Raw genomic sequence first — 17,589 nt, 5'->3', positions numbered from 1 at the left:
TGGAGATGCCGGGGACTGAACCTGGGACCTTCTGCATGCCAAGCAGAGGCTCTGCCACTGAGCCCCCCAAACCCCACTCTCCCAGGTCCCACCCTCACTCCCAAGCTTTCCTAACCCGGAGTTGGCAACCAGCCGTCGAGGGGGGCGACCCCCCTCCAGCCAAGCAAGCCGGAGCGGGGGCAGCCAAAGACCCCCCCCCAAAAAAACTCCCACCCCTTTCCCTGCACGCATAAGGAGCCACCTGGGGAGGGGCCGTGGCTCAGTGGTAGAGCCTCTGCTTGGCATGCAGAAGGTCCCAGGTTCAACCCCCGGCATCTCCAGTTAAAGGGACCAGGCAGGTAGGTGATGTGGAAGACCCCTGGAGAATCATGGAGAGGGGCTATGGCTCAGTGGTGGAGCCTCTGCTTGGCATGCAGAAGGTCCCAGGTTCAACCCCCAGCATCTCCAGTTAAAGGGACCAGGCAGGCAGGTGATGTGGAAGACCCCTGGAGAAACATGGAGAGGGGCTATGGCTCAGTGGTAGCACCTCTGCTCAGCATGCAGAAGGTCCCAGGTTCAATCCCAGGCATCTCCACTTAAAGGGACCAGGCAGATAGGTGATGTGGAAGACCCTTGCCTGAGACCCTGGAGAATCATGGAGAGGGGCCATGGCTCAGTGGTGGAGCCTCTGCTTGGCATGCAGAAGGTCCCAGGTTCAACCCCCGGCATCTCCAGTTAAAGGGACCAGGCAGGCAGGTGATGTGGAAGAGCCCTGGAGAATCATGGAGAGGGGCTCTGGCTCAGTGGTAGCGCCTCTGCTCGGCATGCAGAAGGTCCCAGGTTCAACCCCCGGCATCTCCAGTTAAAGGGACCAGGTGATGCGAAAGACCCCTGCCCGAGACCCTGGAGAGCCGCTGCCGGTCCGAGCAGACAACACTTCCTTGGGAGGACCAAGGGTCTGATGCAGTAGAAGGCAGCTCCATGCGTTCCCCTGGTCCCAGCCCGGCCCCGTCGGGGCAGCCGGGCAGGGAGGCCCCCTCCCTCCCTCCCCCCCGCCCGCCCCTTCCTTGGTCCCTGCCCCGGGGCCAGGGGCGTCCGGAGCCGGCCAAGCCGGGACTCACCTCCCTCCGACGGCCGGGACGGGCGTGCGGCAGCCGGGCTGAGCCCAAGCGCAAAGGCGCGCCGGCGGAGCGCACGCCTCGCCTCGCCGCCTCGCCTCCTCGCCGCGCCCTCTAGCGGCCGCGCCGCCCACTGCCCCGGGGGAGCGGCCGCGGCAGACCCCGCCTCGACGGCAAGGGGGGCGAGGCGGGCGGAGCTGGACCCAGGAACGTCAGGAAGGCCCTGCTGGGTCAGACCAGCGCCCATCAACCTACCCTTTCCCGATCCTTATTATGCACGTTCAACACGGAACGGAGTCAAACTAACCTGGGACCTTCTGCGTGCCAAGCAGAGGCTCCACCACTGAGCCATAGCCCCTCTCCATGATTCTCCAGGGGTCTTCCACATCACCTACCTGCCTGGTCCCTGTAACTGGAGATGCCGGGGGTTGAACCTGGGACCTTCTGCATGCCGAGCAGAGGCTCCACCACTGAGCCATAGCCCCTCTCCATGATTCTCCAGGGGTCTTCCACATCACCTACCTGCCTGGTCCCTTTAACTGGAGATGCCGGGGGTTGAACCTGGGACCTTCTGCATGCCAAGCAGAGGCTCCACCACTGAGCCATAGCCCCTCTCCATGATTCTCCAGGGGTCTTCCACATCACCTACCTGCCTGGTCCCTTTAACTGGAGATGCCGGGGGTTGAACCTGGGACCTTCTGCATGCCGAGCAGAGGCTCCACCACTGAGCCATGGCCCCTCTCCATGATTCTCCAGGGGTCTTCCACATCACCTACCTGCCTGGTCCCTTTAACTCATTGGTTCCCAACCTTTTTTTGACCAGGGACCACTAGGACTTTTTTGTTCGGTGCAGGGACCCCAAGGTTCAAAATAAAAATTCCGAGAATTTGAAAATAAACTTTAATCATAACTGTTAGTTAAACATTAAACTTAGAATAATATTTGAATATATATTTTTATAACAGAAAACTTTTAATTGAAAATACTAATTTATTATGGGTTTATAACTTTGTTTCACGGACCTTAATTTAGTTCTCACGGACCCCTGGGGGTCCATGGACCCCTGGTTGGGAACCAGTGCTTTAACTGGAGATGCTGGGGATTGAACCTGGGACCTTCTGCATGCCAAGCAGAGGCTCTACCACTGAGCCACGGCCCCTCCCCAGGTGGCTCCTTATGCGCGCGGGGAAAGGGGTGGGAGTTTGCAGTAGTCAAAAAGGGCCAGAGTCCAGTAGCACCTTAAAGACGAACAAAAATATTTTCTGGCAGGGTAGGAGCTTTCGTGAGCCACAGCTCACTTCTTCAGATACAGCTAGAATGTGAATCCATCAGTCTTTAAGTAGAGGAACAGTATGTCAATGTGAATAGCAGGCTTGATGGGATTAGGTGTGATATGCAGAAGAGTCTGTGATGTCCAGGGGAGAGATGGGTGTGGAGAAATCAGCATTGGTCATGGGCCATGAATGCAAGGTGAGCTAACAGGAGAGAAGTGAGCTATTCAGTGAGAAAGGTTAGTATGGAAGTGTGTAACCTTTCAACAGCAGCTGTGGCCGGCATCTTCAGAGGAGTAACACGGAAGGACCGTTTCTCTCAGTGTCAAGTGTGTAGGAAGAGTAATATATAGTCAGAAAGGGGTTGGGTTTTGAGCTGAATCAGTGTCCTGCAAAAAGTAACCAAGGTAATGTGCTAACCATTGTCCTGTAAGTATCAAGATAATGTGCTAATGAGGGTGTGGTATGTTAATATGGAACCAGTGTATGCTGTCTTGAAAACCTCCAGACTAACAAAGACTACAGTCCACAATAGCCATGCAGATTAGCTTTGGATTTCACACATTAACAGATCACTTCAGGATACACTGGTTCCATATTAACATACCACACCCTCATTAGCACATTATCTTGATACTTATAGGACAACGGTTAGCACATTACCTTGGTTACTTTTTGCAGGACATTGATTCAGCTCAAAACCCAACCCCTTTCTGACTATATATTACTCTTCCTACACACTTGACACTGAGAGACACTGTCCTTCCGTGTTACTCCTCTGAAGATGCCGGCCACAGCTGCTGGCGAAACGTCAGGAAAGAAAATACCAAGACCACAGTTACACGGCCCGGATAACCCACAAGAACCAATGAACTCTGACCGTGAAAGCCTTCGACAATACTTTGAACAGAAGTTTGAAAACTAGGGAAGCTTTTCAATGCATGGGGAGAAATGTTATCACCTGCTCTTTGCTGTCTGCCAAGCCATTGTTAAGGACACACCAATTCAGTAGAATAGATGCATCATCCAACAATGATGAGTGCAATTCTAGTCTATGACCAAATAACAGGGAGTCCCCCCACTCCCAGTTCTCCTATTCACTTTCTGGTGAAGCTCCATTGACTAATTGGTTCTTGAAGGTTATCCGGGCTGTTTAACCGTGGTCTTGGTATTTTCTTTCCTTGGTGTGAAAATACCAAGACCACGGTCACGCAGCCCGGATAACCTACAAGAACCAATGAACTCTGACCGTGAAAGCCTTCGACAATATCCATTGACTAAATCTAAAAGTAGGAATGTCCAAATCCAATTTAACTAACCTATTAGCATTTTTAAAAAATTAATTTTAATTGACAATATTGGTGATTAGGTTATATATGACAATGGGTATATAATAGATATTAGGAATAAATAGAAAATTATAAATAATTATATACTAGTCTAGTAAGAATAGCTAATTTGCAATATAAAGGAGTGACTAGATTATGAATAGGTTAGACTTGCAGTAGTTCCCAACCTTTCCAGGGACCACTAGGACTTTTTTGTTCGGTGCAGGGACCCCAAGGTTCAAAATAAAAATTCAGAGAATTTGAAAATAAACTTTAATCATAACTGTTAGTTAAACATTAAACTTAGAATAATATTTGAATATATATTTTTATAATAGAGAACTTTTAATTGAAAATATTAATTTATTATGGGTTTATAACTTTGTTTCGCAGACCTTAATTTAGTTCTCACGGACCCCTGGGGATCCACGGACCTCCGGTTGGGAAGCTGGGGGGGGAAGTCCAAACTATTAGATGTATTTAACAATGAAGGTATACATTAAGCTATATATTGTTATTTACTAACAATGGTAAGATAAGCTTTATGAAATACCGAATAAGATGGATTGTATTACAATAAAAAGTAATAAAAAAAAAAAAAGACCAGGGCCCATCAAGTCTGGCAATCTGGTCACCCAGCGGCCCCCAAACAAGACGACAGCAGCAGCACCATCCTGCCTGTGTTCCATGGCGTCTGATATACAATCATCGAGTTGGAAGGGACCACCAGGGTCATCTAGTCCAACCCCCTGCACAATGCAGGGAATTCGCAACTAAATGTGGCTCAGTTTGTAGAGCGTCTGCTTGGCATGCAGAAGGTCCCAGGTTCAATCCCTGGCATCTCCAGTTCAAGGGACTAGGCAAGTAGGTGATGGGAAAGACCTCTCTCTGCCTGAGACCCTGGAGAGCCGCTGCCAGTCTGAGTAGACAATACTGATAGACAAAGGGTCTGATTCAGTAGAAGGCAGCTTCATGTGTATGTGTTCAGCTCCCTCCACGCCCCCAGTGACACCTACTCCATGCCCAGAAGATGGCCAAGATGCTCTCCCTCTCATGATCTGCCTAAGGTATAGGCATGCTCATAAGGACATAAGAAAGGCCATGATGGATCAGACCAAGGCCCAATCAAACCCATCTGTCTCTTCACACAGCGGACAACCAGGTGCCTCTAGGAAGCCCACAAACAAGACAACTTCAGCAGCAGTATCCTGCCTGTGTTCAATGGTACCTAATATAATAGACATGGTCCTCTGATACTGGAGAGAATAGGTATGCATCATGACTTGCATCCATTTTTACTAGAAACCATGTATACCCATCTCCTCCATGAACATGTCCACTCCCCTCTTCAAGCCTTAAGAACATAAGAAAAGCCCTGCTGGATCAGACCCAGGTCCATCAAGTCCAGCAGTCTGTTCACACAGTGGCCAACCAGGTGCCTCTAGGAAGCCCACAAGCAAGACGGCTGCAGCAGCAGCGTCTTGCCTGTGTTTCAACTTATTTTACCAGCCTCTGCCTTTAACAGCCAGCTAGAACAAGGGAATCTCTTCCCATCGCTTTTTTTGAATTATGGTAAATTTCTGCACACCCTGACCTGGACGGTCAAGGCTAGCCCGATTCAGTCAGATCTCCAAAGCTGAGCAGAGTCGGCCCTGGTTAGTACTTGGATGGGAGATTGCCAAGGAAGTCCGTGTGGTCACCTGGCAGGCAGGCAATGGCAAAAACCCCTCTGAACGTCTCTAGCCTTGAAAACCCCTTGAAGAAAAAGAAGGATTATGAAGTTGGTTTTTATATGCTGACTTTCTCTACCACTTAAGGAAGAATCAAACCGGCTTACAATCACCTTCCCATCCCACAACACCCTGTGAGGCAGGTGGGGCTAAGAGAGCTCTAGGAGAGCTGTGACTAGCCCAAGGTCACCCAGCTGGCTTCATGTGGAGGAGTGGGGGAACCAACCCGGTTCACCAGATTAGCCTCCGCCGCTCATGTGGAGGAGTGGGGAATCAAACCCGGTTCTCCAGAGCAGAGTCCACCGCTCCAAACCACCGCTCTTAGCCATGCTGAGGGGTTGCCATAGGTCAGCTGCAACTTGACGGCACCTTTCCACCATTGAATTTCTGCAGGTCAGTGGCCCTGGAACTAAGGCAGATTTTTTTTTAGCAACCCCCAATTGCAATTGGCTATGAAGTGTTTGCTCAGAAGAGGAAGATGGATGGACTCTCTTCCTTAGGGTTGCCAGCTGACCAGAAAAACTAGCTCGGTGTGCTCTTGTGCCTTTCACATTTGCTTAATCTTGCTCCCATTAAAGGGTGAGAACACCAGAACATGAGCACACCAAGAAAAGCTTCACTTCCTCATTTCAACAGAGCACTTTTTAAAAAAGCTACATGAGCCAGTTCCAAAATTTGTACATAGGAAATCTTGTGATAGGACTCCTGTTGTGAATGGTTATTATCCTTATCTTGGCTGCAATCTGAGATTTGCAGAGAGATGTTGCAGAATTTACTTCTTGCATTTTGTTGCCGTTCCACCAGTCTGTTTGCAATTTGCCAAGAGAGGATACACTTCGTGCATCTAGCACATGAAAGCCCATGTCTCAATAAACCTGTCTTTTGAAGTTGTCACAATGCTTCTTTTTGTTTTGACCCTGTACCTGCTACACTAACTATATCCCAGGACAAAGAATCTGGCATCAGGCCAAGAGGGGCCTGGAAACTCCTCTCTTCATTTCCAACAAATAGCACCTTCTAGAGATACTAGACCCATCCAACAACACATTGCCTATATTTTACCATTTACATTTATCTCATCATCTGGGCACTAATCCACAAAAGTTTATGCTAGAATTAAAATCACGTTTAGTGCCGCAAAGTTCCTGTTTGGTTTTTTCCCCCTGCCTAGTCTAATGTGGCTACTCCTCTGGAAACATGCCTTTTCTTTAGGGTTGCCAACCTCCAGGTGCTAGCTGGAGATCTCCCGCTGTTACAACTGATCTCCAGTCGATAGAGATCAGTTCACCTGGAGAAAATGGCCACTATGGCAATTGGGCTCTATGGCATTGAAGTCCCTCCCCTCCCCAAACCCCGCCCTCCTCAGGCTCCACCCCCCCAAATCTCCAGGTATTTCCTAAACTGGAGCTGGCGACCCTATGTATACAGCAGTTAGGGTTGCCAACCTCCAGGTATCAGCTGGAGATCTCCTACTATTACAACTGATCTCCAGCTGATAGAGATCAGTGCACCTGGAGAAAATGGCTGCTTTGGCAATTGGACTCTATGGCATTGAAGTCCCTCCCCTCCCAATTCCTGCCCTCCTCAGGCTCCACCCCAAAAACCTCCTGCCGGTGGCAACGCTACTTTTCTCCCTTTCACCTTCAAACACAACATTAATGTTATTGTCCTGGCAGTTTTGGGAGGGTAGCCATGTTGGTCTTCAGTAGAAGAGGTAGATTCATAAGGTGACCAGATCCCTCTTCGCCACTGGCAGGAGGTTTTTGGGCCTAGAGATCTTCCAGAGTTACAATTAATCACCAGACAACAACGATCAGTTCCCTTGGAGAAAATGGCTGCTTTGTAGGGCAGACTTAATGGCATTATACCCCTCCATGGTCTCTCTCCTCCCAATCTCTGTCCTCCCCAGGCTTTGCTCCCAAAATCTCCAGGAATTTCCCAACCTGGAGTTGACAACTCTAGTTTCCAGAAGGTTTAAAAAGTGTCATCAAACCGGTATTATTATTCTACCAGGTGTTTTTGTATTCTCCCTTCCTCCAGAAGCAAAGGGTACCTACCATACACGGTTCTAACCTCTCTCATTTTACCTTCAGAACAACCCTGCGAGGTAGGCGAGGTTGCCTCTGTGTGTGTGACTGCCCCAAAACCCAACAGGGTTCATGGCAGAATATGGATTTGAAGGTCTCCTAGACCCTATTCCAGTACTGTAACCATTCTGCTACATTTCATGCAGAAGAAGAGCAAGAGCAAGAGCAAGAAGAAGAGGAGTTGTTTTTTATATGCCGACTTTCTCTATCACTTAAGGAAGAATCAAACCGTCTTACAATCACCTTCCCTTCCCCACAACAGACACCCTGTGAGGTAGGTGGGGCTGAGAGAGCTGTGACTAGCCCAAGGTCCTCCAGCTGGCTTTGTGTGCAGGGGCAAGGAAACAAATCCAGTTCACCAGATTAGCCAAACCACCGCTCTTAAGCACTACAGATTTCTATAGTCTCGGCTTCATTTCTTCTGAAAATACACCCAGTTCGAAATGTCTGGCTACTGTTCACTTGGACCTCAGCCTGGAGGGAGGGGGGGTGCTCTTCTTGATAAATGGAGATATATTTAACAAAAGACTCCTTTATATGCTGCCCTTTCCCATATTATTGGAGCTGTCCAGTGGCTGTAGCCGATGTTCATTTTCATGTCCATAAAAGGATAGCTGATCTTACTAACATCATAATGGGTTTTTTTGTTATTAAAGATGACCATTTCTTCCAAGGAGGGCAGAAGAGGTTTTCTGGGGCCTTCCTCCCTTGGCTCCATCTCAAACAAGAATGCAACTTGGATAGTAAGCGCTAATCGTTTTGGTTGCCGACACCAATGGTACGAATAAAAATTCCTCCTGAATTTTATCAGCGCGCACAGGCGTATAAAGAACACTCCCCTATGGTGCTTTCTAGGGATCTCCTCCCCTGCAGGCGTAAACTGGTTTAGCAGATTCCCTCTTCACAAGGAATTTGGGGATCTGGAGTTCTACAGGAAAAGCTTTAGGATAATCCTCAGCTAGAATTGCCAATATCCAGGTGGCATCTGGAGATCGCCTGCTATTACAATTGATCTCCAGACGACCAAGATCAGTTCCGCTGTGATATACCTAGGGTTGCAACCTGTGGGAGGTTTTGGGGGCGGAGCCTGAGGAGGGCGGGGTTTGGGGAGGGACTTCAATGCTATAGAGTCCATTGCCAAAGTGGCCATTTTCTCCAGGTGTACTGATCTCTATTGGCTGGAGATTGGTTGTAATAGCAGGAGATCTCCAGCTAGTGCCTGGAGGTGGCAACCCTAGCAGTGGCAGAAGATCACCTGCCATAGAAGTAAGCTGGCAATCCAAAGCAGAGCATGTGTTTTGCAAAGGGGGTCCCAGGTCCAACCTCTCCCATGAACACATGAAGCTGCCTTATACTGATAGACCCTTGGTCCATCAAAGTCAGTAATGTCTACTCTGACCAGCAGCGGCTCTCCAGGGTCTCAGGCAGAGGTCTTTCACATCATCTACTTGCCCAGTCCCTTCAATTAGTAGGGTTGCCTGGTCCCTCTTCGCTATCGGTGGGAGATTTTTGGGGCAGAGCCTGAGGAGGACGGGGTTTGGGGAGGGACTTCAATGCCATAGAGTTCAATTGCCAAAGCGGCCATTTTTCTCCAGGTGAACTAATCTCTATCGGCTGGAGATCAGTTGAATTAGCAGGAGATCTCCTGCTACTACCTGGCAGTTGGCAACCCTATCAATTAGAGATGCCGGGGGTTGGAACCTGGGACCTTCTGCATGCCAAGCAGATGCTCTACCACTGAGCCCCGGCCACTCCCCATCTTCAGCTACAGGATCTCCGAGAGCTGTTATTGCCCTTGCAGGTATTTCTTGACCTAGGTCCCTTCACAGCTGCTGCCCCTGACAGAGTAGCTCTCTTTTTGCTGCTGTCAGATCCCCCTGGTGAAGCTTAAACAGTGAAACGCGTAGGGACCATACGTGACCATAAAGCTGTCACCAGTCCCCTTGCATCTCCCCCCCCCCTTTTTCGGTTTGCTGACACATACAGGCCCTTCCACAGCCCGTGTGGGGTTTGGGGAGGTGAGGGAGCTTAGTAGGGTAGCGTGGTGTAGTGGGTAAGAGCGGCGGTTTGGAGCAGTGAACTCTGATCTGGAGAACTGGGTTTGATTCCCCACCCCTCCACATGAGCGGCAGACTCTAATCTGGTGAACCGGGTTGGTTTTCCCCGCTCCTACACATGAAGCCAGCTAGGTGATCTTGGGCTAGTCACAGTTCTCTTAGAGCTCTCAGTCCCACCTACCTCACAGTAGGTGTCCGTTGTGGGGAGAGGAAGGTGATCGTAAGCCGGTTTGATTCTTCCTTAAGTGGTAGAGAAAGTCGGCATATAAAAACCAACTCCTCCTCCTCTTCCTTCTCCTGCTATAAAGTCCATCTTCCGAAGTAGCCTTTTTTTCCAGGGGAATTGATCTCTACTGTCTGAAAAGGAGTTGTAATTCTGGGAAATCTCCACCTTCTGCCTGGAGATTGGCAACCCTAACCAAAAGGTGTTTTCCAAACTGAGAGCTGGCAGCCCACAGACATCATGTTGGGGATCCCAGCCATAGGGTCCTCAGAGGGCAAGTGGCCTGCACCTCTCAATGTGATATGCTTAAACTGGGGTGGGTGGAGGAGTCTAGAATGAGGGCTCTTATCTTTGCGATTGGTTTTTTACCCAGCTCTGCTGCAGTTTTCCAGCGCAATGACCCTAATAAAGATAGGGCTGGGTAGCAACAAGGCATTACACATAAAGCTTATTTAGAGCAGTGAAACAGAAGGGGACGTTTAAGTGCAAAGTATCACTCGTTCAGTAAGGAAGAGAGAAAAACGCACGCGGGCACACCTTTGGTTGTATCCTTTTGAGGAACGTGGGGGAGGAGGAGGTGGGAAATACTGGAAGGAACAAAAAAAAGTTTTTTTTTTTTTTTTTGTAAAACAAATTTGAATTGGGTTGGATTGAGGTAGGAGATTGGACAGCTACAGGAGACGGGGTGGGAAATAACCTACAGTACTGCTGAAATCATAAACGGGTTTATTTCAAAAGAGACGGGGCCTGTTTACCACTAACATGCTGACCACCACAACAGCAGGGGGAGGAAATAGAGACCCAGAGTCCTTGGAAGCAGAGAAGCTATTTTTCCTTCTCTCATCTACCTGCTTGCTCATTTCCTACAGAGGCCTCGACAGCCAAGAAAATACAAGCCAACGTTTTATCTGAGGGGTTAAATCTTTTAACATGATAAGCACGTTCAGATCTGATGACTTTAATGATGTTATTTATTATCTGTTCTTTGTAACTGATGGTAACAGCCTTTGACTATACACAAAAAATGCTATCCACTCATTCCTTTCCCTAGATTTAACATCCATTGGGTATTCGTCTGCCATTTCACACTTTAAAAAGAGGAAAATTAAGATTAATGTTTTCGTGACACTATAAAGAGAAAAGTTGCCATATCTCTCATGCAATTCATCGATCTACTTGATAGCAGATAACGCAGCATCCGCTTCCCAGATAGTGTCATTAGCTGTTTTATCCAGGGAGTGATATATTTATTTCATGCAATATCCATTCATTCCATACCAAACTAGGGCTGCAAAGTTTTTCCGCCAATGGAAAAACTTTCCCAAGGGTAACTTCCAATTTTTGGAATTGGTGGGCCTATAGAGAATAGTTTGTACGCATTCCTCACTTGTGCAATTACCATTATAGAACGCGTTTGCATTTTCCTTGCACATGCTTCTGGTCACACCTTCCGTCCTCCTCGTAGTGAGTAATCACGGGTGACCTGCTGGGTGTCCTACCCCATGGTTCACCAAACTTGGAGCTGCATTCTCTTAAACCTTCCAGGTGGGGAAATGCCACTGATTATCATTGCCGAGTGCCTTTTCCTCCTGATCCCTGAATAACCGAGGCCATGCCTGGAGGACAAGACCAGCAGGGTGCAAGAATAAAAAGATGCTGTCATTCAAAAACAAATTCCCATCAGTTATGACATTTATCTAAAGGATCTAAATTATTTATCATTTCTACCTTGCCTTTTCTCCCAATAAGGACCCGGAGCATCTTACATCATTCTCCTCTCCTCCATTTTATCCTCACAACCCTGTGAGGTAGGTTAGGATGAGAATGTGCTATGGAATGAGCTACGAAACTTGGGTTTTCCAGATCAAACTAAGTCTTAGCTGTTTGATCTAGGGAGGGGCCGTGGCTCACTGGCAGGTTATCTGTTTGGTATGTAGAAAGTCCCAGGTTCAATCTCCACGGTTGCAAGTTAAAGGGATCTAGGAGTAGGTGATTTGAAAGACCTCCAACCAAGGACCCTGGAGAGCTGCTGCCAGTCAGCGTAGGCAAGACTGACCCTGGTTGACCAAAAGGTCTGATTCAGTATAAGATAGCTTCACATGTTCTCTCTAAACCAGGGGTGTCGAACTCAATTGTTATGAGGGTCAGATATTAAATAAATGTCATTTGGTCAGGCCGGGCCATGCCTGGCCACCCCAGCTCAAGAGGGGAAGGTGGCTCCCTTGGCTGGCTTGCGGGCTGGACAAGAGCTCTCAAGGGGCCGGATCTGGCCCACGGGTCTTAGGTTTGACACCCCTGCTCTAGACACTACACCACACTGGCTTTTGAAATTAAGTGTGTTAAGAACACATCTCTGGAGGTTCATTCATAGCCTCCAACGTCTCACAAACGAGAACAGGGAAATTAGTGTGCTATATCAAGGACTGCTGGCCAAGACTAATCTCTGTTGCACCTTGCTGAAAACACCTGTTTTTCTCTTTGATTTCTATCCCTTCCTTTCCTGGCACAGGCTGGGCTCAGGGTGGCTTACTACAATACATTAACCAATACATTAATCGACAATTTAAAACAGACCATAAGGCGCATATGCACGTGTGTGTGAACCTGCCCCCCCATTTCATCATACAACAGCTGCTGCCTACAAGACCACCTAATTTATACCACATTAAAAATGGGGAAGAAGAGTTAGTTTTTATATGCCAACTTTCTCTACCACTTAAGGCAGAATCAAACCGTCTTACAATCACCTTCCTTTCCCCTCCCACAACAGACACCCTGTGAAGTAGATGAGGCTGAAAGAGCTCTAAGAGAACTGTGACTAGCCCAGTCACCCAGCTGGCTTCATGTGGAGGAGTGGGGAAACCAATCCAGTTCACCAGATTAGCTTCTGCCGCTCATGTGGAGGAGTGGGGAACCAAACCCAGTTCTCCAGATCAGACCCCACCACTCTTAACCATTACACCACGCTGGCTCATGGGAGGGGGAATCCTTTAATAGAAACCCATCCTTTCTGGTATCCACTTACTCTGCAACTTTGTTCAGCCAAGAGGATGTTTAATTGAATTTTCAAGGAATGGGGCAGGAAACCTCTAGCTCTCAGGAAAGAACCTGCCTCATTTCATCATAGAACGGATGCCACCCACAAGGCTATCTTATTTTGGATCCACAATACCTCCCATGTTCACACCTGTATTCCTAGCTGCCTCTCACCTTGGTATGGTCAAGCGCTCCCCTTTACTGGCAGTCTTTAAGCAGAGGCTGGACAAGCACTTGTCAGGGGATGATCTAGGCTGATCCTACATTAAGCAGGGAGTTGGCTAGAGAGCCTGTATGGCCCCTTCCAACTCTATGATCCTATGAGCCTCACCAAGCCAAAGTTCATTGCGCTCAAAGGTTGCAAGGACGCATTGAATACACTTAAGTTGGCTATTGGGGACCTACAGGTGAGCCCTGAGATTCATGCAGCCATGTTTTTTCACCCCATTGTCATGATTATATGATGTCGGATGATCTGAGGATGGGAAGTAAAGAAAAGGGGATGCGGAAACCACATGCATTTTAAAAGAAAATAGATGTCAAGTGATAAAAAAAATCATTGTGTTGAAACATTTATTTATATATATATATATATTTCCACAAAATTTTCACAAAAGTGTATTGAAACTCAAAAAAGGAATTAGACTTAAGTCAAATACAGAGATGAAATGTACAAGATAAAATGAGCAGGCAAAACTTAAAAGGTCTTGAAAGTTTTGTTTTACTTCAGATTGAAAAAAAAAACGAACAATTCAACTGTTCGGTTTAAATAAAGATTTGCAAGATATACAGTGTTTTTATTAATACAATGCTGGTCAGTTTGAGGCAGTGTAAATACCTCAATTTATTCCTTCATGCTTCCCCCCCCCTTCTTCTCATTAGAAAGATACTGTTTACCAAAATGAAACTTGAGCACAGTCTTGGAAAAGCTATTTTTCCATTAAAATTTATGAAAACCATAAATTGAGGCAAACCTAAGATTCCCAATGGAATCAAGATTATCTTCCCGCTACTACCACATTAAAAGAATCAACATGCTTAGTGGAACACCAGTCCCTGCGTTCGGACAGAACATCTGTTGCCAACAAAGAGGGAGATTCTAAAAAAAAGAAGACGTCAGTGTGGTTAAAATGTAATATGGATTCACACGTTACCCCTCCATAACAGCTTTTTTTTTTTTTTGCTAATGGCAGTGAATACTGGGATTAAAGTAATTTAGAATTTGTTCCCCAAAAGCAATAAAGGTAGGTCTACACATTTACTTCCCCCCCCCGCAAAATTAACCCCAATATTTTATGTTATCTGATGTGACATGCTTGTATTAAATGCTAGAAACCAAAATATGGTTGTTTAAAATAAAAAAAATGATCTCAATAAAATGTGGATTGAAAATTTAACATGTCATCGAGTCAACATTTCCCTTTTTTTTTCTTTTAAGCTTAATGTTTTTCAGCATTACCTATGGTGGAAATATGTTACTTCCCTCCCTCTATTTCTTTTTTTTTTTTTTTAAATAAAAAGGCTTTTTACCAGGTCGAGTATTGTTTTTATATAGATATATAAGTTTTCAGTCATGACAGTTTTGGTCGTGTTGCATTATTTTATTTAAAAAAGCTTTTGCACTGATTAGTGCTTATTAAAGGTAAGGTTGGTCTGCAGTAGATAAAAGAAACATCTAAAAGGTATTATTCCTCGATCGAAGGATCATCATCGTCATCATTCTCCAGACAGGATACACCCAAAATTCAGCCTTCCATACTCAAACACACACACACACACACACACACACACACACACACACAAACTTTCCTCTTTAAGGAAAAAAAATGTTACAGTAAATGTCACTTTACATTCTAATAATTAAAGTGCTCCAAATCTATTTTTCCTTTTTTTTTTTTTTTGCAAAAAAACAAAACACCAATGCAACTCTGCACATCCCCCATTGCATTCATCGCACGAGCTTTTAGTGTCTTCCATGGCATGGCTGAACTAAGGAAAACGTCCACCAGTTTATGGATTCTTGGTGCGGGGGGGGGGTCATGTCTGCAGGGAGGAGGAAGACTGACAGTTCCGTGAAACAAACAGGGAAATGAGAAAAATGTCAGCTCTTCAAGCCAGCAATACAAATTTATTTCCATTATTGAAGATGCGTTTTAATCCTTAAAGGGTAGGTTAAAAAAGACCGCAAAGGGGAATGAGAGAACACTCAAGTTAAAAAAAAATCAACTACTTTTTTTTTCTTTTTAGATTCCCCCCCGCAAGGATCTTTTTTTTTTAAATGAAGAGAACAACGGGGGGAAAGGGAGGAGGAAGCAGAAACAAAGATTAAGAAGGCACAAAAAAAAAAAATCAGGCAAAAGATTTAGCAGAGTTCCTGAAATGCAGACATTACCAACCAACGCTTGTTCTTTCGAATGCAACGAAACAGGGCAAAGCCGCACTTGCCTCCTCCACCCGCACTCCCTCCCCCCAAAAGTAGCTTTGTTTCCTTAGAGAAAAGAGAGAGATGTTTGCTTCGGATGGTATCCGGAATATCCCACTGCCAGCGAGGATGCCGCTTCAAACACAAGGTGAAAGTTCATTCTTCTTCTCAGCAAGGAATTTGAGATCAGAGTCGACATCAGGTATACCCCTTTTATAAAAACAAATCTTTGCTCCCCCCGCCCTGCTTCTTCCCTACCCGCCCCTCCCGAGAAGGAACTTGTGCGGATCCATCAATGTGCTGCTACTTCAAACGCTCAAGGAGAAGGGGGGGAGGGAACATTCTGAGCCACATAAATCACTACGGTTGATGTCCAGGCGACCCCTTTAAATATTTTCTTCTCTTCAAATAAATCCTGGGAGGGAGGGGGCCAACAATTTGTTTCTACCATTTAAACAGTAATGTCATGTAAAAAGTATTTAACAAATGCCACTATTACAAATGTCAATTTTCCTGTCCTATATGGTCATCTACAGATACACAATAAAATGGTAAATATATGCAAAAATAATTTTAAAATTATCATGCGCGGATTTTACTCTCCCTCTCTTTGGAGGCCTTGGCTTCCCTCAAAATACAGGGTTTCCCCACCCCACCCCTTCCTCTTGCTTTTTAATCATTTCTCCCATTCTGAGTTCACGACGAATCCCTCTCTGAACACACGGAGTCCTACGCCCCTGTAAGGTCATCATAAAAGCCGCCAGGAGATATTTATTTTACATTCAAGCTTTTATATCCGAAACAACCCTGTTGTGGCATATGACTTATCGGCAGCGGCCTTTCCCTCCTCTTCATCCCCCGGCCCCCCATTTTTTTTGTTGCTGTTATCAGTCTTCATGATCTGTTCCGTGGCAAGCTGGAAAAACTTAAAACACACTGCTAATCAATGTTGTTGGGTTTCTTTCTCCCCCCCACCCCCCTCCAACAGTCTTGGGAGAGGTCTGGACAAGACCTGGGGGAGTCGCTGTCCAACTTATCCTTGTAGCACGAGGGCCATTGCACACAGAAGAACAGTCAAGCATCCAAAAATAGGAAAACTATCTACAAAGGTCCGATAAGACAGGGTCCCTCTTGTGTTTCCTCTTCTTCCCGTAATACTGGTGGGATTTGCTACCCGGGTGCGGCTTGTTCATCACCGAGACGCCGTGGCTTGAATTGGCTGGACCTTGGAAACCTTTGTTGGAAGAGGCGCGGAACAACCGCGCGGATCCGTGCTGCAAAAGAAGAATGGGAGCGGTTGTGAGCACGCCGTTAGCTATGAGGAAAGGCTGAAGGAGCTGGGTATGTTTAGGCAGGAGAGAAGACTGAGAGGGGATACGATAACCATCTTCAAGTACTTGAAGGGCTGTCGTATAGAGGAGGGTGCCGAGTTGTTTTCTGTTGCCCCAAAGGTCGGACCAGAACCAACGGGTTGAAATTAAATCAAAAGAGTTTCCGTCTAGACATTAGGAGTAATTTTCTAACAGTTAGAGTGGTTCCTCAGTGGAACAGGCTTCCTCGGGAGGTGGTGAGCTCTCCTTCCCTGGAGGTTTTTAAGAAGAGGTTAGATGGCCATCTGTCAGCAATGCTGATTCTATGACCTCAAGCAGATGATGAGAGGGAGGGCATCTTGGTCATCTTCTGGGCATGGAGTAGGGGTCACTGGGGTGTGTGACAGATAGTTGTGAATTTCCTGCATTGTGCAGGGGGTTGGACTAGATGACCCTGACGGTCCCTTCCAACTCTATGCTTCTATTCAGGCTGTGTTCTCACGACCAAAAATGGCAAGCGAGGCTGGGAACAGGAGGCTGCAAGATTTTGGATATCTCCATGCTTCGGGGTTCTTCATGCCTCTTTCAATCCAGGGGTGTTATTTGGGGCAACCTGGCCTACCTAGAGGAGTAAGATTGGAGTCCAGCAGTGCCTTAAAGACCAACAAGATTTCCAGGGTATAAGCTTTCAGGTGTCGAAGCTTTCTTCATCAGATATTTGTCAGGTAGCTGACAAAGGGAGCTTTGACTCTCGAAAGCGTATATCTTGGAAATCTGGTTGCTTTTTTAAGGAGCTGTTGGACTCAAATCTTGCTCTTCCAGTGCAGACCAACACAGATACCCACATGACACTGGCCTACCTAGTTATTATCATCATCATCTTGGGGTCTCATCTAATCTTATACTTGTGTTAACGGGGGGGGGAGGGAGAAGAAATATTTAGCAAATGAAATGTCAGGGTGTCTATTTTAACCAGAATTATTGACTCTTTTCATACTTCTCGTTCTTACAACAGACTTCACTATTCT

General features: G+C 46.6%; 1 protein-coding gene across 1 annotated transcript in view; it reads right to left on the bottom strand.

Annotated features, from left to right (window-relative positions):
* Positions 1–16,308: 16,308 nt before the first annotated feature.
* TENT4B (terminal nucleotidyltransferase 4B) overlaps positions 16,309–17,589 on the bottom strand; it is a 43,478-nt gene continuing 42,197 nt past the window's right edge. The window contains exon 13 of the mRNA XM_056862515.1: positions 16,309–16,525. Coding sequence (XP_056718493.1) covers positions 16,349–16,525 — 177 coding nt within the window. The 3' untranslated portion in view covers positions 16,309–16,348. The remainder of the gene's footprint in view (positions 16,526–17,589) is intronic.

Source organism: Euleptes europaea, chromosome 17 (assembly GCF_029931775.1).
Source record: "Euleptes europaea isolate rEulEur1 chromosome 17, rEulEur1.hap1, whole genome shotgun sequence".
Classification (NCBI taxonomy): Eukaryota; Metazoa; Chordata; class Lepidosauria; order Squamata; family Sphaerodactylidae; genus Euleptes; species Euleptes europaea.
The sequence above is the reverse complement of the archived record's forward strand: the minus strand, read 5'-3'. Positions and strand labels throughout refer to the sequence as shown.